Source organism: Myxine glutinosa, chromosome 5, assembly GCF_964187855.1.
Source record: "Myxine glutinosa chromosome 5, kmMyxGlut1.1, whole genome shotgun sequence".
Taxonomy (NCBI): domain Eukaryota; kingdom Metazoa; phylum Chordata; class Myxini; order Myxiniformes; family Myxinidae; genus Myxine; species Myxine glutinosa.
This window is the reverse complement of record NC_136265.1, coordinates 173,046,847-173,070,319: the sequence shown is the minus strand read 5'-3', so window position 1 is coordinate 173,070,319 and position 23,473 is coordinate 173,046,847. Positions and strand designations below refer to the sequence as shown.

Here is a 23,473-nt window from a genome sequence, read left to right as displayed (position 1 = left end):
CCACATTGTCTTTGTTCTGCATAGCATGTCTGAGGCATTAACATAGTTCATTATATCCCATTGGCTGCCAACCAGTTTGATTCCTCTTTTTTCCCTCCTTCCCAGTGCCATTTTCCAGAAACCACTACTGCATGCTCATGCTACACTACACACGTGACCAGGAAAGATATTTACCAAGCTGCCATTTATAAGCCATGTCTGTAGAGGAAGTAGCATGTTTCAGAAAGAATAAGATAAGGAAAGCTAAGGTCAATGCTTGTTTCTATTCTTACTTTGTTTTGCTTCTGCTTTGGGATTTTATTTGGGTTTGGGTATTTGGGTATTTGGGTTTTGGGATTTTATAGTGAAAATAAAGATATCTATTTTTATAATCAGGTCTCGTATTGTGTTCTGCCGTGCATCTGTCAATTACCTTACTATTCCATTCAGCATAACTTGTTGGCTGTGTGAGCTATCTATCCATTTACTAGCTCCATGATTGGGGGCGTGGCAAACACTTAGGGGGCGTGGGTTAACTATGTCTTCCTACAGGGTGTGTCTTAACCCTCCAAATGCCCTGTGGCCAGTCTTTACCTCCGGCCACATTACAATATCCATTATATCCTATAGCTGTCATTTTATTATTTGTGTGCATGTAAGAAGCCTTCATTATTGTTCATTGTTCAACAGTACCAGTATAGTGTTGGAGTCACGAATGATATCGAGAAAGGACAGAAGCACTGGTCTGTGTGCATTGGGAGTGACCATCCTAATTAACAGCACTATTTCTCTCACGAAATTGATGTTTTTATCTGACATGTCGCAGATCTACAAAACCTTCGCGTTGTTGTTGTTGTTGTTGTTGTTGTTATTGTGGGGTTCTTGTTGCTGGTGCATTTTTTTAAATGTGCACCCATTGGTCGGACAGCTGCCTGACCACACACACATCTGTCACTTGACTCCACCCACCATAGCACTGAGATGAAATTATATGGCCGCCATCTTGGTTTGCCATCAGGATGCATGGTTATCAAGCGTTACGTTACGCAAATTACTAAAACCATTGGCTTTGTTTGGGTTGAGTCTTATTCATGATGAGGGACCCTGAAAAAACGAATTATATGTCGAATAATAGTAAGGTTTAATCATTCCCCCCAGAATGCACAGTAATCAAGCATTATGTTATGCAAATTACAAAAAAAAAACAGTGTTGCGTAATTTTTGAATGGCCCTAAATTTGGGGTTAAGCAAATCGTGACTGTGATGAACGAGCCCGTTTTGATATAACCATGACAGAGAGTGGCATGGATAAGAGGTGTCAAGTTAATGTTTTAGTAGTGCATTAAATGTGCGTTTCACAATCGTGCTGTTCATCTTTTAAGATTGCGTTAAATGCACGTTTCCCAATCAGCCCGTCACCGGATTTTTTCGCAAGTTGTGACCACAGTGCGGTCATTGTTGTTCATTAAAGTCTGGCAGCAAAATGTAAGATCCTCAATGGCTATCTCAACAGCAAATGAGAGTAGGGAATCATAAAGAAAGTTTAGCTAAAGAAATAAACAACTACCATCATCCTTTGCAGTAGGATACAGGGTTACAAAGTAAGAAGTCATTACACAAGTTAAAAGTTAAGCTGTTAAGGTAGAAATCGCATCAGCATTCATGTGGGCAGAAATGAGAAGCAGAGTGTTGAAGTTTGTCCAATTCCTTGATGTGTTTTGATTTTTGTACACCAGGTAGAGGCTCCGATGGAGCTGGAAGATATAACAGATCAGGACGTATCATAACAAAAGGAACAGCAGGAAGAGAGAGGGAGGGAAACAGGGACGAGGGACAAAATATAGGGCAACTTGGAGAAATAAGGGATGTGGGGAAGAATGGGGGCGAGGGGAGAACACATGCGGTGGACAAGATGGATACAGCCACAAACTCTCAGGAAGGAAAAACTGGAAACTTGGAAAGAAGTGGGCTTCGGGCGGATGGAAGGGGGGGGGGGGGCATAATTTGAGATGGAGGATGATCTGAGATGGTGGTGAATAGCTGTCTTAAAGACCTGGAGGGTGAATGAGATAGAAGAAAATGTGGAAATTGGTTCCACAAGCAGTAAAAAAAAGAGGAACTAATGAGTGGGGGTGAGTAGTGATCCTGGATTTAGGATCTTCCACCAGAAGGGCGTTACTTGACAGACCACGTGTGCCCTGCAGAAACCTATGGGGCAACTGTTGATAGAGCAGAGGGAGCAAGAGCAGAAAGGAGGTGTAGAAGATGGAGGGACAAACCACCAACCTGTCTGTGGTGTGAAAGTGATAGGCTCATAGACTCGGCTTCATCACGAAAGATTCCAATGATCTTAAAGGCCTGGGTTTCTATGGCGTCACGCTGAGCAAGGTGTGAGGCAGGGGCACTAGCCCAGACCGGAAAACAGTATCCGTCAAGCCTTGTAGATCGATAAGAGTTCAGGTGTACCAAGGAAGGACTTTTTACTTGATGTGGTTTTGCAATACATTGATTACTCCCTGATCGTGACTACCACATTGATTGTAGTGGGGAAGCTTGCGTGCTCCTGATACGTGGAGAGTTATACTGGCGGGAGGGTGTCTCACTCCTGGTAGGTCTAACCAAGCCAAGAAGGTGAAGGGGCAGGAGCCAAACTAAGAGTAGTCACATTTACAAGACAGATTGAGGTTCTTCCGCTTTTTAGCAGCTTATCTAATGGAAGGTAACATGACTTCAAACCACACTAATCGGAGTGGTGACCACTGGAACCCCTTAAGTTATTTGGTGGGAAAGTCAAGAAAGATCTTCTTTTTCTTTTTTTGTATACAAAGTCAAGGCTCGTGGAGGAGCTAGAACACGGAACGGATCAGGAGTAAAAAATAATAATAATAATAATAACACCTTTGGAGGCCATTTCCTCCTGCAGAGCAGGGATTGGCCTTTTTTGGGCACCTTGGTCCCCTTTTTGAAGCAATGTTTTATGGCCGGATGCCCTTCCTCCAACCCTGTTAGTCGCCTCTTGCGACACACAGGGAATTACCAGTGAACTGGTACTCAATTTCCCAACCTCGGAAGGATGACAGGCTGAGTCAACCCCCCTGGCGTTAATTGAGCGATCAACTGGGATTCAAACCCAGGATCCTCGGATCCCAAGCCGGCACCCTAACCGCTAAGCCAATACCAACAACACCAGGAACGGATCAGGAGTCCTTTCTGCTAAACGACTCTCTCGATATGCCCTGCTCATTCCCACATGCTTGGAGATTGACAGAGTGATGCTTTGGAGACCTATGCTTAGCGATGATCAGATGACAAGCAGAACAACCGACAACAACAGAAGTGAAATCGGAAACTGGAGCATATTTATAAATGTTGCTGTTCCTGACTTCAGTTATTGGACATGCGGTTCGCTTTCTCCAACACAGTTGAATGGAATTCAAAAATTAACAGTCGGTGACACGATACTACTGTTGTCGGCCATCGATGTTCGTGTACTACACCAGCCATCACACTTATGCAACTGTTTTTCCATTGCACAGGCACTCACTTCCTTGAAGTTTATGGAAGCAACACCTTTCCAAATGGCCAGGTACCATCAAAATAATTTCTCACTGTGACGACCCGATGTATACACATCACCAGGCATCAACAGCTCCAGGTTAAGATAGTTCACTTCTGCCAGTCTAACATTTCACTGCTCATCCATGATCTTGATGCTAAATATATATATATATATTTTCAATTCTGCAACACGAAATTGCACCAAGGATTATTTGAAGTAATTGCAATTTGGAAATGGACAACACAGTGACAATCTAGAACGACACTTGGTAGAGCGCAAACCTCCGCCAGGCTGAACAATTTAGGTTTTGTATCCCACTGATAAGCCAGATCTAGGTTCAGACCTCATAGACTTGACTTCATCACGAAAGATTCCAATGATCTTGAAGGCCTGGGTTTCTATGGCGTCACGTTGAGCAAGGTGTGAGGCAGGGGCACCAGCCCAGACCAGAAAACAGTATCCGTCAAGCCTCGACCTGAACCAAAATCTCATTTCCTTGTCTTGTCAACTAATCAACTCATCCACCTTGTTTTGTCTTAACCCGTCCAAAACTTTTTGAAATATCGTGCCATATATCATTTTAGGCTCTATCCCTCAATGGTGAAGAATCACCTTTAAATTTTTAGTATCCAGATCTTCACCAAAATCTAATCAATTCGTGCTTGTCACACATCTGGCATCCCAAAATGTCTACTAAATTTAATCCGAATCCATCCAAATCTTCAGATATCCTGTTCACAGACAAAGAGACTGATAAACTGACAGGGGTGGCAACACAACCTCAGTCCACCTCTGGTGACGGAGGTAAAGAGAGATGGCTTTGTAATCCAAATATTAGTCACCGACACATGTATGAGTGAGAATAAATAATCGTAAGGCCAGGCATGCGCAATTGGTGAAATGCTTGAGGCCCAGTGGGCGTTCGCTCACCTGGTTGCCGACTGACAGAAACGTTACGAAAATGACTGCCTTTGATTATCTCGACGGAGAGACGTCCTGTTGTGGAGTTGTAGCTGAGACCAACGAGGATCTCCGGGTTGCCGCCATACGAAAGGGAATGTGCGGATGAGTTGCTGTCACTTGGAGAGGGCTCCAAGAGGTTAGGCTGAGGAAGGGAAAAGGAAAACGGCAGAAAATACATTCAAGAAGGTGAGAGGGTAAACCAATTGGGGACTTTGAATGATTGTTAGCTTTTAATCAAACCCAATCCTTTGCCTAAGGCTAAAAAAAAAAAACCCTAAACATCCAACCATTGGTGTTATTTTTACGGCCTAATGGGGCTTGTTTTTACGGCTATTGGAGCACATTTGATAGGCATGGCTCACTCTCTTAGTAAATTGGTGGTGTTGGAGGCCCCACAACCCCTTCAAAGTCGTTAGAAACCTCATTATGAAGCACCATGAACAAATCGACCTGTTGGTGCCCATCTACTCTCGTGGTCAGGTTTCTGAACAGCCATGAGAATTGAACCCACACACTTTCAACCGTTAAAAAAACCGAACATGCGATTGTTGTTGATGAGATGTATTTATGTGACACCATGGGACAACAGATGAGGTGCAAACCCCTGACAGAGATGAATACTGAATAATTTCATGTCTGTTTAATTGTGACTTTATCACGTAATGCTGCGTTGTGGTGAATGTTTACACATCGTGCTCCACTGTGGAAGTACCAATCTCAGTACTGGGTATGTCCATGCACCTCTGGCATCGATCAATAACTGTGTTGCACCGTCATCACATCGACTGTATGAGCACTCAAATCTGAGCCTGGGTAATGGCATTCCATACCCAAATCAGCTGCTCCAGGTCATCAAGGGTCTGTGGTTGTCTTGGAAAGTTTCAAATCAATAATAGCCCAGAGAAGTGCAATTGGATTTCAATCTAGAGAGATGACAGGCCGGGGTGTCATGGCATTGACAATTTTGCCACTGGCATTGACAGGAACATTCCGTATTCGAATGGCCCTGTGAGCAAGAGCATTATCATGCAAAAAGGTGATTCCTGGACCATGTTGTTGACTGGGAGGCAACACATGTCGCTGTAAGATCTCATTATGTATCGATCTGCCATCATATTGCCATGGATATGGATTAAGTTGGTGTGAAACGTTTTAGCAATACCAGCCCAAATCATGACAATTCCACATCCAAAATTTGTGCCTTTCTGGACAAAGACTAGGGCATATAGCTCATTGTGTGAGGCCTGGGCACGGCCATCATGCCTTTCAAGGCATGAACACAGCATTTGCCTATTGCCTCCGTGTCCATCGGATCTGCTGATTTGACCACTGCGAGCATGCTTGGATGTGTTGTGGTGCAAGTCTTGGACAGGACGATGAGCACGTACCTTGCATCATGAAGATGCCTCAAGATGGTGTTGACACTCATGCTGCGAGGTTCAGAGTGTGTTTCAAGTGCTCTTGGCAGTTTGAAACCGATTGTGTAGATGGGTCGTGCAAATGTCGGTCCACAACAAGTGTCGTTATCCTGGGAGGTCCACTTCATGGCATATCTCTTGGTGATTCAGTGGCTTGATAACCTCTGAGGTCATAAACAGTTCCTCTCCCCCCCATAAAAGAGCCTTGTAACATGGCTAATGAAAGACCCTGCTTGAAGGTTTCCAATTATTTGATTCCTCTCATTTTCTGACAGACGTGGCATTGTAATGGAGTGTTACCTCCGCCAACGAAGGTGAATGGAGGTTATGTTTTCACCCCTGCTTGTCTGTCTGTCTTCTTTGTGTGAGCAGGTTGTCTCAAACAGTTATAGATGGATTCAAACAAAATTTGGTGGACAGGTTTGTTATGTGACGGGGATGAATTGAATAGATTTTGGTGAAGATCCGGAATGGGATGCTAGAATCTTCTAAATGATTCTTCACCATTGAGAGATAGGGCAAAAAACGATATATAGCAAGACATCTCAAAAAAAGTTATGGAAGGATTGGGATTTTAAAACTTGCTGGACATGTTGGGTGTTTGACAAGGACGAATCGTTTCAATTTTGATAAAGATCGAGATCCGTATACTATAGTTTTTTTGTCCCCCGTCGCACGGCGGAGCGAAAGGGGGACTATGATTTTCCCCTCCGTCCATGTGTGCGTCCGTCCGTCCGTGTGTGCGGACGTGCGTGTGTGCGTGTGTGTGTGCGTGCATGCTGGCGTGCGTAAGCGAAGGACCGAATTCTAATTTGGTGTGTGGGTGCAACCCACGTCAAAATCCAAGATGGCCGCTGCCATGTATGTCTGACGCCATGTATGTCTGAACCTTGTGAGCGGAATATCTTGAAAAATAAACGAACTACTAACTTCTAATCTGGTGTGTGGGTGTATCTACGCATAAGGGAGAACGCTATTGAAATTTGGGTCGCCACGTCAAAATCCAAGATGGCCACCTTGCGTCTTCCACTTTGTCAACTCACATCACTTCACCGACGGGGGACGTAGGCGTAATGCTTGTTAAAGTGATTCTTCACAATTGAGAGATAGGGCAAAAAACTATATATATATATAAAAATAACCACCTTTAGAGTCCATTTTTCCCCGCAAAGCGGGGGTTGGCCTTTTTCGGGCACCGTGGTTGTTGTTGTTTTTCGGTCCCCTTTTTGAAGCAATGTTTTACGGCCGGATGCCCTTCCTGACGCCAACCCTTTTTGCCGCCTTTAACGACAAACAGGGAATTACCAGTGAACTGGTACTCAATTTACACCTTTTAACCTTTATTACATTTACATTTGTAATATTACATTACATTTACATTACATTACATTACATTACAAATTACATTTATACCTTTAATTAAAAGGTGCAAAAAACTATATATAGCACGATATTTCAAAAAGTTGTGGACGAATTCGGACTGAACTTTGTGGATGAGTTGTGTGACAAGAACAAGCTGATTAGATTTTGGTTAAGATACGTCTTCAGATCCGGCTTATCATTGGTATACAAAACGTAAACTGCTCAGCCTGGGGGCGGTGGGTGTGTGGCAAGGACGAATTGTTTAGATTTTTGTGAGGATCCAGATCCAGATTGGTAGTGCTCGTTTCTGTCAACGCTGTCGCTGATGTCTTGCCAATAAGCGATTAAACCAGTGCGGCTGAGGGGTTGAGCAGCATTCTCAACTACTTTTGATGTTTTGCAGCTGTAGAGGAACTCCGGTAGAGCTTACCTTGTGTAGATTTTCATGGTTGCTTTATGCAGCCTTCTTCAGCTAGAACAGCATGGGAGGAGTCAATTCATTTATAATCCGAGCCAACTGGGGTAATTGCTGAGGTGAGAGCTGATTGGTTATTCCCTCCAATTACGGATGAGAGATTCTGTCTTGGTTTCATTTATATTTACATATACAGTAATACCCCGGCCTACGTCATTAATTGGTTCCATAAGCCGTGACGTAACTCGGTTTTTGACGTAAACCGGGCGTAATGCCTTTTAGCTCTTTCACGAGCCTCGATCTTGTATACAAAAAACAAACAAAAAAAGCCTTTAAAATGCCTTAAAATGAAGACAAACACCGTAAAACTAGAGTAAATAACTCGCGAAAGTATATAACTATCGCTAAACCTTAAAGAACACTGAAAACACATTTTAGTCATATTTTTTAATGAGTAATGAACACAATTAATAAATGAATTTGTAAAGAATAATAAATAAAATTAATAAGATTATGTTATTCACCTTAAACATGGCGTCTCTTCTGAACACAAACACACATTTTAGCAGTCTTAGCTGGCGGCGCTTTTTCAGTGACGTATGCGAGAATACGTTCCCTATCATGAATGATGGTCGATACCGTCGACCGTGGCAGCCCTAAGGCATAGACCTCATCGTGAATCGGTAAATATCAACAGAGGGTGCTCCACCGCAAAGCATGATGGGATCGAAAAGGGGGCAAACGTAAACACGAACCCAGAAGAGGAAGCGTCTGTCTATGAGCGACGCTGTGTTTACGGAAAGGAAGATGGCTAATGTAAAAGAAATTCAGCGTTTTTTGGCATTAAAATCCAGTGATTTAAAGAAATATTTGAGGGAAAGGGGGGTTCCCATTGGAGAAGAGAAACAACCTGCTTATGCAAGAACAGTTCCTGAATGTTGAAACCTCGATCGGCCATACAAATATCGCCGGGCTGGAACTTGTCTACAATGTTCATCTTTACAATTTTTTTGTCCGACGTGTTTCCTCCTGTAGGTTTGGAAATGTATGAAATTGTTCCGCTAGGTGTAATACCAACAAGGCACTTGAGAGTAGGTCTTGACTTATATTGGCTGTACACTTGCGAACAAACCTTGGGAGACGGTGCTTTGTCCTAATCCAAAGCGAAATGCGAGGTCCTCCTCGCGAAGATTAAGCCGAAGCTTCATGAGTGTCATGAGTAGTTGATCCTCTAAAGATTGAGATCGCTTAACTCTGAGTTTTGTAGTATTGTTTATTTGCCAGGTCTTGTCTTCCATTGATAATTTCCCCTTATAATAATGAAGGTTCTGTGCATGAGGGGATACTTCTGCTAATAACCACTTAAACAGGTCATAACTAGAACGGGCACTCGGTAGAGCGCATACCTTCGCCGCAGCTACTTTTGTTGCCAAAATAAAAGACTACAAGATCTGTGTAGCAAAGCCACACCTAATATGGTAAAAAGACGATTTTGACCTTTTCATGACCTTGACCTTGACCTTTGACCCGATCGATTCCAAAATCTAATCAAATGGTTCCCGGATAATAACCTATCATCCCACCAAATTTCATGCGAATCGGTTGAATACTTTTTGAGTTATGCGAATAACATACACACACACACACAGACATACAAATAAATACACAGCGATCAAAACATAACCTTCCGCTTTTGCGAAGGTAATTACGTACTGTTTGAACATGAGTTGGACCTGAGTACGTCGATTAATCACAGACGATTGGACTTTGATTACATCTATTAATAAATACACAGCGATCAAAACATAACCTTCCGCTTTTGCGAAGGTAATTAACCTGAAATTGCAGACAGAATTATTTATTTTATCTGAGAAGCTAAACGAATCTTCTTCTTCTTTAGTACCTCAAACTTTATGTGAAATGCGATCGATTTTTAAAAATCAGAATTTGAGCAAATCTGTTTCATTCGTCTGTTAATATGCCTCCCCGATTGACAAATCTGCAATTTGAATTTCATTTGAGGTTGAAATGATTGCGGGAGATCGCGTTATAGTGATGACGTCTTGGATGGACATCCTCTTCTTCAGTCGCTCATAACTTTGAGTGAAATACGATCGAGTTAAAAATAGTCAGAATTTGAGCAAATCTGTTTCATTCGTTTGTTAATATGCCTCATCTATTGTCAAATCTGCAATTATAATTTTTTTTGAGGTTGAAATGATCGCGGGAGATCGCGTTATAGTGATGACGTCCTGGATGGACATCTTCTTCTTCAGTCGCTCATAACTTTGAGTGAAATACGATCGAGTTAAAAATAGTCAGAATTTGAGCAAATCTGTTTCCCAAAATCTAATCAAATGTGTCCCGTATAATAACCAATCATCCCACCAAATTTCATGCAATTCGGTTGAATACTTTTTGAGTTATGCGATTAACATACACACACACAGACATACAAATAAATACACAGCGATCAAAACATAACCTTCCGCTTTTGCGAAGGTAACTAGGTAAACCTGTATAAAGTTTCACAAGTTCACCACCAAGTCCGTCTCCACCGCCACCCACTCTATCCTGACAAACTGCATCACTGAAATAAAATCCTGGCTTCAAATCAACTTCCTCAAACTTAACTATGATAAATCTGAAATAATCATCATTGGCCCAAAAACGCTCAGCAAATCCACCCATAACTTTGCCCTCAACATCGACGGTTTCCCAGTATCCACCTCCCCTCACATCCGGAATCTTGGCATCATCTTTGACCAAACCCTCTCCTTCGACAAATACACTAAACAGATCACAAAGACAGCCTTCCTTCACCTGAAAAATATCGCCCGTCTCCGTCCATCCCTCTCCTCCACGGCTGCAGAAACCCTCATCCACGCCTTCATTACCTCCCATCTGGACTACTGCAACAGCCTCCTCTTTGGTTCACCTTCAATAATCATCAATAAACTCCAATACATTCAGAACTCCGCTGCCCGTCTACTCACCCATTCCCGGACCCGTGACCACATCACCCCCGTCCTTTACAAGCTTCACTGGCTCCCCATCCCCCAGATAATCCAGTACAAAATCCTCCTCTTGACCTACAAAGCCCTCCATAACCTGGCCCCATCCTACCTGACTGACCTCTCCAGACACACTCCCACCCGCAACCTCCGCTCTGCTGGTACCAATCTCCTGACCCTCCCCCCATGCGGACCAAATTCAGATCCTGGGGGGACAGGGCCTTCTCCATCGCTGCTCCCACCCTCTGGAACTCACTACCTCACACCATCAGAGACTCCTCACACCACATTCAAAACATCACTCAAGACCCACCTGTTCAACACTGCATTCAACATTTAACCCACAACATTTAACCCCTGACTATCTCTTCTCCTTCTCCTTCCTTTTGCTTTGATTATTTACCTGTTGATTTTTGTCTTTTTGCACTTGTTTTTTGTACTCTGTCAAAGCGTCTTTGGGCTTCTTGAAAAGCGCTATATAAAATAAATGTATTATTATTATTATTATTATCACAGTTTGCTATGTCCGAAACAGTAAGCTTCTTGTTACATACTGCAATGGCGGCTTTCAGTTTTGCGACGGTCGGTGCCCTTGGCTTGCAAATACTGGCTCATGAGCTGATCACAGTTCACAGTTAATTTGTCACAGTAAAAAAGTCCTAAAAGTAGTTTAAAGTGGTAAGGATCACATAGTGTGTCAATGTAAACAAGCAGTCTGTCAAAGTGACAGCGACCGCCTGCGGCGCTATTGCCCCTTTCCGATCCCATGATGCATTGCGGTTCCGATTCGCGATAAGGTCTATGCGCTATCACCGACACTTTTTCACCTTTTTCATACCTTTTAATCAGACTTAACTTACCTTCCATTGTAACCACATTACGCTTGGAAACACTAGCATTATCCTTCTTAGGACCCACGGCTAACACAGACACAGTAAAGGAATACTGTACGTCGCCTCTGTTTTGAATGAGAACCAGCAGCTGCGCGTATGTACAGTATACTGTACGTACATTTAAATATATTTTTAATGTGCTTTTTATTGTATTTTAAATTGTTTTTTAGCTTCTTTTATTGTTAATTTATGTACTATTTTATTTATTTTAAATATATTTTCAAGGGAAAATTTCTTTTTCACGTCCGTAGGAGTGACGTAAAGTCGCACGTAATGACGTTCGCTGAACTGAAATTTACTCTAGAAGAGTGGCGTAAAGTCGGATTTGACGTCAGTCGAAATGGCGTAAAACGGGGTATGACTATGTGTGTGTATGTATGTGTATATATATATATATATATATATATATATATATATATATATATATATATATATATATATACAGTGGAACCTTGACTTACGAGTGCCCCAACTTACGAGTTTTTCGAGATACGAGCCGTCGCTCGGGCGGTTTATTGCTTTGAGATGCGAGCCGAGATCCGAGTTACGAGCTTTCGCCACCCGGTCACGTGGTTATCTTGCCGTGCAAGTACAGTATCTCTGTCGTATAGCGCTGCATTTTTGTTTTCGCATTTTGGTTATTTCAAGTTTATGCCGCCAGGTGGGTTCTGGTCACGTGGTTATCTTGCCGTGCAAGTACAGTACGTATCTCTGTCGTATAGCGCTGCATTTTTGTTTTCGCATTTTGGTTATTTCGGAAAATTTCTTAGTTTTAACCATGGGGCCTAAGAAAGTGAGTGGCAAGTGCAGTGCTGAGAAGAAGAAGAGGATGATGTGCTTGGATATAAAACACGCAATCGTCGAAAAACATGAGCGAGGTGTCGAGGAGGACGTATATAACGGCAGAGGAGAAGAGCATGCCAGGCCACAACTTGTGGATATAAAACACGCAATCGTCGTGTTTTATATAAAACTTGTGCTTGGATATAAAACACGCAATCGTCGAAAAACATGAGCGAGGTGCCGAGGAGGACGTATATAACGGCAGAGGAGAAGAGCATGCCAGGCCACAACTTGTTCAGAGTGCCGGCGATAGCTCGCCTTCTCTTTGTGGAAAACACGGTACTGAGAAGAAGAAGAGGATGATGTGCTTGGATATAAAACACGCAATCGTCGAAAAACATGAGCGAGGTGTCGAGGAGGACGTATATAACGGCAGAGGAGAAGAGCATGCCAGGCCACAACTTGTGGATATAAAACACGCAATCGTCGTGTTTTATATAAAACTTGTGCTTGGATATAAAACACGCAATCGTCGAAAAACATGAGCGAGGTGCCGAGGAGGACGTATATAACGGCAGAGGAGAAGAGCATGCCAGGCCACAACTTGTTCAGAGTGCCGGCGATAGCTCGCCTTCTCTTTGTGGAAAACACGGTGAGATCCTTAACATCCAACAACTAATGGGACGCAAACGGGGCGCCCAGTTTAGCGGTACACCCATTGATGAATCACCCTGCCTGTGATTCACCCATGACAGGTTATAGCTGGGTCGGGATTCAAACCCAGGCTGGACAGTTTAGACTTTAGAGTCAAGTGTGCGTACCTCCAGTCCAGGCCATCCTGCCAACTTGTATGCTGCATACAGGTGAAATATAAAGCGCGAGATATTTTTATATATACTGTATATTTAAAAAAAAATTGGTGTGGTTTTTGGCGGGCTGGAACGGATTAATAGCATTTCAATGCATTTCAATGGGGAAATTTGATTTGAGATACGAGCAATTTGAGTTACGAGCTCGGTCACGGAACGAATTAAACTCGTAAGTCAAGGTTCCACTGTATATATATATATATATATATATATATATATATATATATATATATATATATATATATTGTTACGGATCTCAGAGACGGCACTCCCCTTAGCAAGGGGGGGTTAATCCCCTTGGCCTGTTAAGCTGACCGTCTCTTGTCCTGGTACTTGTAACGCTCCTTTGCGGGGTGGAATTGATCAGGGTTATTGGTCAAGGTGTTCTCCCGAATACCTTTACCAATCCCTCCGCAAAGCAGGGAGACAAGTACCCGCTCGAACCACGGACAAGATGGTATTTGCCGAGCGGTTTAGCAATCCGCGGCTCGAGCCGTTAGCAATTGACTAACCCGATCCCGAGCGTTGGCCAAAATCGCGCCACAGGTACTCAATGGGGAAAAGACTAAAGCGACCAGATGAGAGGAAGCCAAAGAACCAACAAGTGTAAAAGAAGAACACAGGTTTATTTCTATACTAAAAGAGGAAACGAAAGAAGGGCATTTACAAGGAGGAAAAAGCAGATACACAGGGCAAACCTTAAAACAATGTTATATTGTTATATTGTTATATTCTTTATACCCCAGGACAACAAACGGACTCACACGACAGGGAATGGCAGGCAGGAATGACTGGACGAAGGAGAAGGGTCCAAGTGGGACAGTAGGGCTGGAAGGTTCGGGTAGAGGCACAGCAAGGAGGTCCGCTCCAGGTCCACGCTCCGGGCTGGAAGCGAACAGCCAGCGGCAGCTCCACGTATTGGGTTTCACACATGGTCGGAACAATGTCAATTGACTACTGTATTGTTGTCGCCGTCACGGACCCACTCTTCTGCCTCACGATCCAGCGGTATGCTCGCCTGGTACCTCCCTCATCTGCCGGATCACGTCTCTCTCAAGCAACTCTTGAACCCTCTCACTCAACTGGCCAAGCAGTCCCTCGTAGCCGCTTTTATTGCTCGTGTTGGAATCAAGCCACCGGCTCTGATGACAACGCCTACCGGTTGGCTCACCGTGGCGCTGGTTGGTCGGTAAGGGCTTGCTGACTCCACCTCCGATGACGAGTCGACGTGCCACACCTTGTTCTGGCAGCTCCGCCCCCTCCTTCCTCGGCTTGACCGCATGGCTCATGGCGGTTTGGGGCCAACAACCGCATCAAGGCAAGGAGCAGCGAACGCTGCTGGCAAATGAAGTACTGGGGCCTATCTTATTTGATTAATGCAACGCAGATTCAACTACTGGGAACAGATCCTTCACTGAAACACATAATAATGAAATAACTACGGAGAGGTCCTATGGTTCACTACATGTTGTACATTGACTAACTAGGGTGCGATCTTTAACAAGCCAATTGATGGGGATATTTACAGGGGAACATTTATAAGGGATGCATTTACTAAAATTTACTAGTGAAGGTTCTAAAAACCGTAACTATATATATATATATATATATATATATATATATATATATATATATATATATATATATATATATATATATATGTCAAGTCGTAGATTCTTTATTGCTTAGAATTCTGTTTTAAACGTCGGTCGAATAATATGTTTTGATCTAAAATGTTGCTTAATGTTTTACATAAGTAAATAAAGGGGTTTTCGCTTTGCTGGGGATAAATGGGAAAGTACTCGATGCATTTCGTGCTGAACGGATGGCTCGTCCTCCATGTGCCCTCTCGATGCAAGATAAAGCCCGGTCATAGATTCTCTGATTCGGTCCGCAGATGGCGCCTCGAGCCGCGGGCTGGCGGACGTTTATACGCGCGTGGAATGTGTAGTTTCAAGTAGAATGCTCGAATTGCAGATATAAACTTAAAAAACATTAATTATATTCCATATAATCATAGCGGCGCCTGAATTACAATAAACATGCTTCTGTTTGTGTTTAAAATGAGGAAAGGCTCGCTTCGGTCGTGTTGGGCAAATGGTTTTTCGTATACGTGTGCCCTTTTTACCTAGATGGTCTTATCTGGCTGGCCAAGCATGGTCTTATCTGGCCAAGCATGCACTCTTCTCTCTGTGAGTTACATTTTTCGTCACCTCGGAGCTTTTGAAACTATATCTGGTCCGAATGATAAGGAAGGGCTGACTCCCCCGAATGACAGAGCGGATGACGGTGGGGGCTAGGATGACGGTGAGGGACTCTCGCCAGTCGCTTTGTTCTCTCGGAGATTTTCTGATAATCGTATTCCTATATAAGTGAATGAGAATCAATGCGTTTCCAGGAAGGCTGGACGTGGCATGAAGCTGGTTCTTGCTGTAGATGTCTGGCTTCTTCCGGATCTGTATAAGTTGGTTTTTAATAAAGCTCCGTCATCCTCAGGCTATTGTGGACTTCTTTTCCAAACGAAGAGCTGCTTCTTCACATATATATATATATATATATATATATATATATATATATATATATATATATATAATATATATATATATATATATATGTATTATGGGTGGGGAGCCGAAGGTAAACAAACAATGCGGAAATGGCGAATGCTAAACTATGGAACTAATAAATTCTACATTCCTGTGCCACCTTCAGTCGCAAGTCAGATATGGAAAGCAGGTTCATGAAAGACTTGCACAAACAACGTACCAGTTTGAATGGTTCTATACCTAGTGTTACGAATTCGTCACTTCCGTTGTTGTGGTTTTCATCCACTGTAAATATTTTTGATTCCATGTACTATTATTGTTGTCGTTTAAGGGAGATAGAGGTTACTATTTTCAAAAGGTAAAAAAGTCAATGTTTTAAATGAAACCGGAACCGAACGACGACGAAGAGGAAGTGGAGGAGGAGAAGGCGGAGCGAGTGAGTCGGGGAAGAAGCCTGGCTGCTTCGAGATCTGGAGCAAACGTTGACGAACGGAGGTCACTAGCGAACGTCGGGTTTCCCGGGAAAGGGATTCTTGCGACAGAGTTGTTATCGCTGTGACAGATCAACCTGTGTGTCAGGTTTTGGCGGTTGATTCCGAGGAGAATCATCGTCGTGCCGTTCCGCCTCGAGAACGGGCCATCGGCCATTTTGACTCGTGCGCTTTGCGCATCGCGCAAGGTTTTTCGCTTCGCTTCACCCATTTTCACCGCATCTAGACGTTTATCTGGTGTGTGTGTGTGTGTGTGTGTAACGTGGATTTTGAAGGTAAATCTGCGGTTCGCCGGTTTGGAGCCGGGAAACGTCCATACCCGAGGGTGTGATTTCCCAGTCGCCTGGAGGGCGCCTTTGGATTCCCCGTCGCCTTGAGGGCACCTTTGCGCAGCTTTGGCCGCGTGACTGTGACTGTCATCCGAACGGGATTCTGGTCTCGATTGGACATCGTTCTGACGATCGCTGGAGTGGATTCGACTTGGGCTTGATGCCGGAATAGAGACATTGGGGAATGTTCTTCTTTTCGCTCACTTGGAGCACAGTGAGTTATATTATACTAACCTGATAGTACCATCATAGGGAATATATATTGGTTGTACAATTGATTACTATTGTTGTTGTACTGTTATTCTTGTGTGATCTTAATACAATATTTGTTTGTTGGTAACAATTGGTGTAGCTTCACCATTGATCTTTGACATACAGAATAACACATTCTTCTGCCGTGACTCCTCTCGGGGCTCAGAGGTACACCGTGACCGGGGGTTGGGGAGGAGCACGTAACACTAGTCAATGGCGAATCTGCATTTGGCGATCCGCAAATGTCACGGTTAGAAAATAGAAACCCTCATGTCATTTCCTCATTAATTTGAACTCAATATCTCTATTTTCATTCCAAACAGCATCTTACTATAATTCACCAAATGTCCGTCTGTCTGTCTGCCTGTCTGTCTGTCTGTCCGTCTGTCCGTTCGTTCGTTCGAAGGTACTGGAAAAACGGCTGAACCGATCGCAACGATATTTTGGGTGGGTAATCCTGGGATCTCCTGGAGTAAAATAGGGTATATTGTTTTTCCAATTTCAGCTTTGGACTCCCGCATAACGTTATTTTCCCGGGTGCCGCACAAGCGGCTGCACCGATCGGACTCGGTGACCTCGGACAAAGACCTTTTATAAGGACATGGGTTGAATCCCTGCTTGAAGGAATGCCAACCCCCTCCCCACCATCACGGTCGTCTCTCCAACTCACAATCCCAAGAGATATGCGGAAAGGACGACCCAAAACCAATTATCTTCTTTTTGATTCGTATATAACATTATTAAAAGTAAATAATGACCTCGGCCAAAGTTCAAACGACGTGAGTTTAATCTCCACATGAGAGAATTCCACATAGCTATTTGGGCGGTGTATACGCTAACAGATCACTGTCTCCATCGATCTTGCCAAGGCCGTAACACCTATTGGCTCAAAATCCTTTTAACTGTTGACTTGGTAGTTTTTACAATGAAGGAAACATTAACAGTGTTGTTACAAGTTTATTTTGTGATTAATTTGTGATTGGAGTTATGTTGTTTGGAATGAAAAAAGAGACACCGAGTTCAAGTAAATGACGACATGCCGTGAAGGTTTCTACCTTCTAAACTTGAACTTCGCGGATCGCCATATGCAGATTCGCCACAGACCCACGATCGATGTTTCTATACATGAACGTACCCGTTTGTTTGCGAACGGGTACGTTTTTCATGGAAGTCCTTCACGAACTTGCTGTCCATGTCTGACGTGTGACTGAGGGTGCTACAGGAATGTGGAATTTATTGGTTTCATGCATTTGCATTCGCCGTATCTGCATTGCCTGTTTGCTTCTGGCCTCCCACCCGTGCGTAGCACGGGTATCTCACTAATAACTCCAATCACAAATTAAATAGCATTAATATAAAAAAAATAAACTTTTACGACCACTCGTGACAAAAACAATTATTTAAATCTGTGCTGACATTGCATCCGGTATGGAGCAGTGCCGTGCTGTTGGAAATTCAAGATCACAATTGTATTCACTCAATTTCAAACAGCATCATTCTGTTGCTTAAGGGGGTAGAATGTTAAGGAGAATAGGGAAGGAGCTACGGCTCGCTTCCCACAGCCCTCCTGATTTATTTAATTGGCTAATTAAGTGCGAGTCGGTAAATGTTAAGACTGTAACGGTAACGCCTGCAGTGAACCTTGCAGGCGCTACGGTTTTCCAGGGGGGGGGGGGGGAGGGGGATGTGTTACGTTTGTAAGTTTAGGGAAGGCCCTTTCCAGGTTCATCATGACAGTGCCCCCGTGCACAAAGCGAGGTCCATACTGAAATGGTTTGTCGAGATCGGTGTGGTAGAACCTGACTGGCCTGCACAGAGCCCTGACCTCAACCCCATCGATACACCTTTGGGATGAATTGGAACGCCGACTGCGAGCCAGGCCTAATCGCCCAACATCAGTGCCCGACCTCACTAATGCTCTTGTGGCTGAATGGAAGCAAATCTCCGCAGCAATGTTCCAACATCTAGTGGAAAGCCTTCCCAGAAGAGTGGAGGCTGTTATAGCAGCAAATGGGGGACCAACTCCAGATTAATGCCCATGATTTTGGAATGAGATTTGTGATGTTCGGGTGTCCACGTAATTTTGGTCATGTTGTGTATATATAAAGCCACATATAATGTTTCCAACAAGTCAGTTCGTCAAATTTCTGCCCTGCTAGAGCTGCTAGTCGGAGCTCTAGCAGGCCAGTTGCATAAAAAGGGTCAGAAAACAAATCAACGGAACAACTCTGAAATATACTCTTGATCTTGGAAAGGTAACTCGGCAGCTTTCTCAATTTAATAAGGATATATCCCATAACCCACAAGTCTGACTCTTGTGAACTTTTTGGATTCTTAAATAACCACATCAGAAGCCAATTCTGTCTAATAAGCATTTCCTACAGTTATGACTGATGCAGATGAATTAAGTATCACAGCCATGTGCAGTTCCAAGACATGCTAAATGGCTTGGGCAATCGGTCAGTGCAAAACACGCGAATACATGACCCAAAGGTGCTCATTTTTCACGCGTCATTAATTAACTCTGGGCTGGACAGATGCACACATTGAACTTGGCATGCTGATAAACATCCTGCCACCCCTAATTGGTGCGGGCAGCTGCAGACACCGTACCACTCATGTTAAGCATTTGTTATTATTACTATTACGACAATGTTTTCAGTTAAAACTTCATGTTTTGGGACGTCACAAACATCAGTTCGCGTTTAGGATTTCCAGGATTTTTTTCCATGACATTCTGGCTAATTGTCCTGAACCTGTTGAGATGATACTTCCACAGTAATCAGAATCACTGTGATACTAAAGACGTTCTGTAATCAGTGTACGAGGGCGGTACGGAAAGTCATGAGCATGTTTATTGTACAGTAAAACAAAGGTAAATGTAAGAAAACTGATATTGTCAATAGTAACTGGACTTGCCTCATTACTTTTCCCCCAAAATGATCTACACTTTCTGCCAGCGCTGCACGAGCTTAAAAACCCCGCTGCGGTAAAAGCCCATTCCAACACTTCACAACCAGCTATGGCTATCTGGACTGCCTTGTCGTTTTCATAGTGCTGACCTCTAATGTGATCTTTCAAGGGCCCAGACAGGGGGGGCAAGTCCGGACAGTACAGGTGGTGGGAGAGCATTTCCCAGCCATTCTTTGAGATTTCCTCCAATATCAGACGTGCAGTGCGAGGTCTAGCATTGTCATGTTGAAAGATGGCGGATTTTTTAATTGGGTGCTTTTCCCGAAGTGCACGTTTCAATTTATTGAGCATCTGAACATAGGGAGCCATATTGATGGTTTCCCCTTTAGGCAGTAAATCAACCGTATGCATTCCGTGGCATCCAAGAAGATGATTCCCATAACTTTTCTAGCGCATGATACTCTTTTGGCCTTCTTTTTTGGAGATGTGGAGCGATAGCATTCCATGCTTTGCTACTTGGTTTCTGGGTCGAAATGGTGGAACCAGCTTTCATCACCAGTCACGATATGGAACAAGAAGTCATCACCCTCGGCAGAATGTCCTTAAAGCAACTGTGATGACACATCCATGTGTGTGTTTTTGTGTTCCTCTGTAAGCAACCGGGGAGCCCAACGGGGACAAACTTTCTGATATCCCAGGTAGCTATCATCTTCTGTACAGCATGGTGACCTATGCCGAGCTGCGCTGTGATCTCCCTAACCATCACCATCACCCTTTGGTCCCCACTGATGAGCGCGTCAACTTTTTGCTCGTTGCATTTAGTCATGGTGCTTCTCAACCCACCATAGCGTGGCTGATCGGCGATGTCCGTGTTTCCGTCTTAGAAGTGTTTCACCCACCTCCAGACACTGCTAGCACCTATGCAAGCATCTGCGTACACCTGACTCAATCGGCCGTAGATATCGACAGCTGAGTTGTCCTCCTTCACGAGGAATTCAATCATTGCACGTTGGCGAAATGATGTCGTGGACAGCCATTTTGTCACATTGGATTGTGGGTACACCAGTGGTGTGCATGCACCGAGCTTGTGTTTCTATTGGAGTGGAGAGATGGATAGTTGGTGCTAATAACTCGTGTTGTACTATATTCGGCACAGAATAGTGTCGTCATAAAGATGATGTCACTTGTACCCAGTGTTCTGGAAATGACGTCACTTCCCCCAAGTTCAGCGTCTGTTTGTGTGAAAGTCAAGTCTGGTGTTGTTTCATGTATCGGACTGCAGGTGTGCGTGACTTGTGTCGCAACTCCTCCACCAGCCTTAGAGAAACAACTGCTTATTCAGCTTCTAATACGCCATTTTCACGAACACCATACCAGACTGTGTAGATATCAGCGATAATATTACATAATTTATCTCCCATTATAGCAAGTGCAGGATCAGTTGCAAATTCTGTAACATGATTTTTTTTTTTAAAGGCCCTATTTCTTAAAAATAAAATCCATCTCGAATTTGTAAAAAAAAATCTATTCTAAGAAAATGTCAGATTTTCTTCTCCAAAACCACTGAACCAATTGATATGAAACTTCGGAAAAACATCGATGAACTAGGATGATTCAAAGTAAAAGGAGAAGAATCTCAAGATGGACCATTGTTCGTTATCTTGAAGTTGATAGATGTCAATGGAGACAATGTGCATCTGAAAGTTGTAAAGCTATAGGGATTATGATTTGAAGCCTCTGTCTTTTTAGTCTGTCTGTCTGCCTCTTTGTCTGTCTCTTTGTCGGTGAACAGCATATCTCAAAAGGTTATGGATGGATTCGACAAAATTTGGTCCCCCCCCTGGAATTTTGGTATTTTAAAACAGGAGTGTCTGTCCATCCATCTGTCCGTCCCCAAACTACTCCCTCAGTTTTGGGGCTAGCCCCACCAAACTTCCTGTGGAACATTTTGGGATCCCAGCGGATGTTGTAAGGTAGGTAGGAGGTTTCATAAATTCCTCAATAAAATTATTATTTTGAAAATGACTCAATACTGAGCTGCCCCGAATCCGGAAGTGAACACATGACGATAATGTGCTGGTTTGATAATATCTCAATACAATCGTCATTTAATACTATTTTGTTGTAGTATCAATTTATGATGGGAATGATGCTGTTTGGAATTGAATAAATACAATTATGATTTTGAATTTCCAACCGGAGGGAACTGCTCCATATCCGGATGTAATGTCAGCATGGATTTAAATATTTGTTTATGTCACGAGTGTTGGTAAAAGTTTATTTTTTATATTAATGCTATTTAATTTGTGATTGGAGTTATGCTGTTTGGAATGAAAATAGAGATATTGAGTTCAAATTAATGAGGAAATGACGTAAGGGTTTCTACTTTATAACCATGACATTCGCCGATCGCCATATGCAGATTCGCCATTGACTGGGTATAGAACCATTCAGACAGAGTACGTTTTTCGTGCAAGTCTTTCACGAACCTGCTGTCCATGCTTGATGTTAGACTACAGGTGGCACAGGAATGTGGAATTTATTGGTTCCATGGTTTAGCATTCACCGTTTCTGCATTGTTTGTTTGCTTTCGGCTCCCCACCCGTGCGTAGCATGGGTACCTCGCGAGTAGCACAATATTTCAAAAAGTTGTGGACGAGTTATGACAAAACTTGGTGGACGAATTGGTTGGGTGACAAGATCAAGCTGATTAGATTTTGATTCAGGTCCGAATCCAGATCTGGCCTATCAGTGGGATACAAACGTAAACTGTACAGCCTAGCGGAGGTATGCGCTCTACGGAGTGTCGTTGTAGTTTATTTTGTTCCTTAAATTTATTGAGTTATTTAATGTGCATTTTTATTCTGCATTGTCATGAATTTAACAAAAGCTCGGATGTCTTATTTAATGGAGCTATTATAATCATGGTCATGTCTTTGATTTTCCATCTTCCAGCCTATATCAGTACACTGCAAGACAAAGGCCTCTCTCGACCCTTTGTTGAGGGATATATGGCAATTGGCAAACTCCTCACATTTTTAGATTCCTGGCAATGACTGGCCCACATCTTGTCTAAATACAGCGTGGGATCTTTAACTTCCATCAACAAATGCTAGCAGACGGGTCCCCATATTAACATCCATCCAGAGGATGTCATTGATGCAACGCTCTGGTTGCGAACCACCAATCTGACATTTTATAGGCAGGTTGACAATAGAACCCTGATTGTAAACAGCTAAAGGTAAGTGCACTACCTTTGTACTCGTATTTCATTATTTAAATTCGTCAAATAAAACAAACTGTGAGAAACTTGATATTCACCAGACATGTCAATAAATCATGAGAGTATAACTCGTTCTTGTAATGTTGGGATAATCTAAACCTTTTATGAAGGTTATATGTGAGGTGACAACTTTTGGGATGACCCTTGTATTTCTTGAAACAGTTCACTCATGTGCAAGAGTGTTACTGTACAAATCCCTGTGGATTTCAAATGCTGCTACAATTTTCCAACACTGACTAAACAATGGCTCCAACGGAACAGCCCTTTCCCTCCAATGTTAAAGCCCCCAAGGAACGGGTAATTTGGAACCAAGGGATTTCCCATCTGAACTGGGAATTCCAATGTGAACCGCTGCCTCGCGCGATGCAAGAAACCGAGGTTCGAAACCGAGGTTCAAATCCGAT

At 43.2% G+C, this 23,473-nt stretch overlaps 1 protein-coding gene across 4 annotated transcripts in view; it reads right to left on the bottom strand.

The window, feature by feature from the left end:
- The window catches only part of LOC137426721 (synaptotagmin-14), a 291,083-nt gene that overhangs the window by 6,431 nt on the left and 261,179 nt on the right, over nt 1–23,473 (bottom strand). For all 4 annotated transcript variants that reach the window (XM_068115533.2, XM_078779095.1, XM_068115531.2 and 1 more), the window contains one exon: nt 4,469–4,643. In XM_068115533.2, coding sequence (XP_067971634.2) covers nt 4,469–4,643 — 175 coding nt within the window. The remainder of the gene's footprint in view (nt 1–4,468; nt 4,644–23,473) is intronic.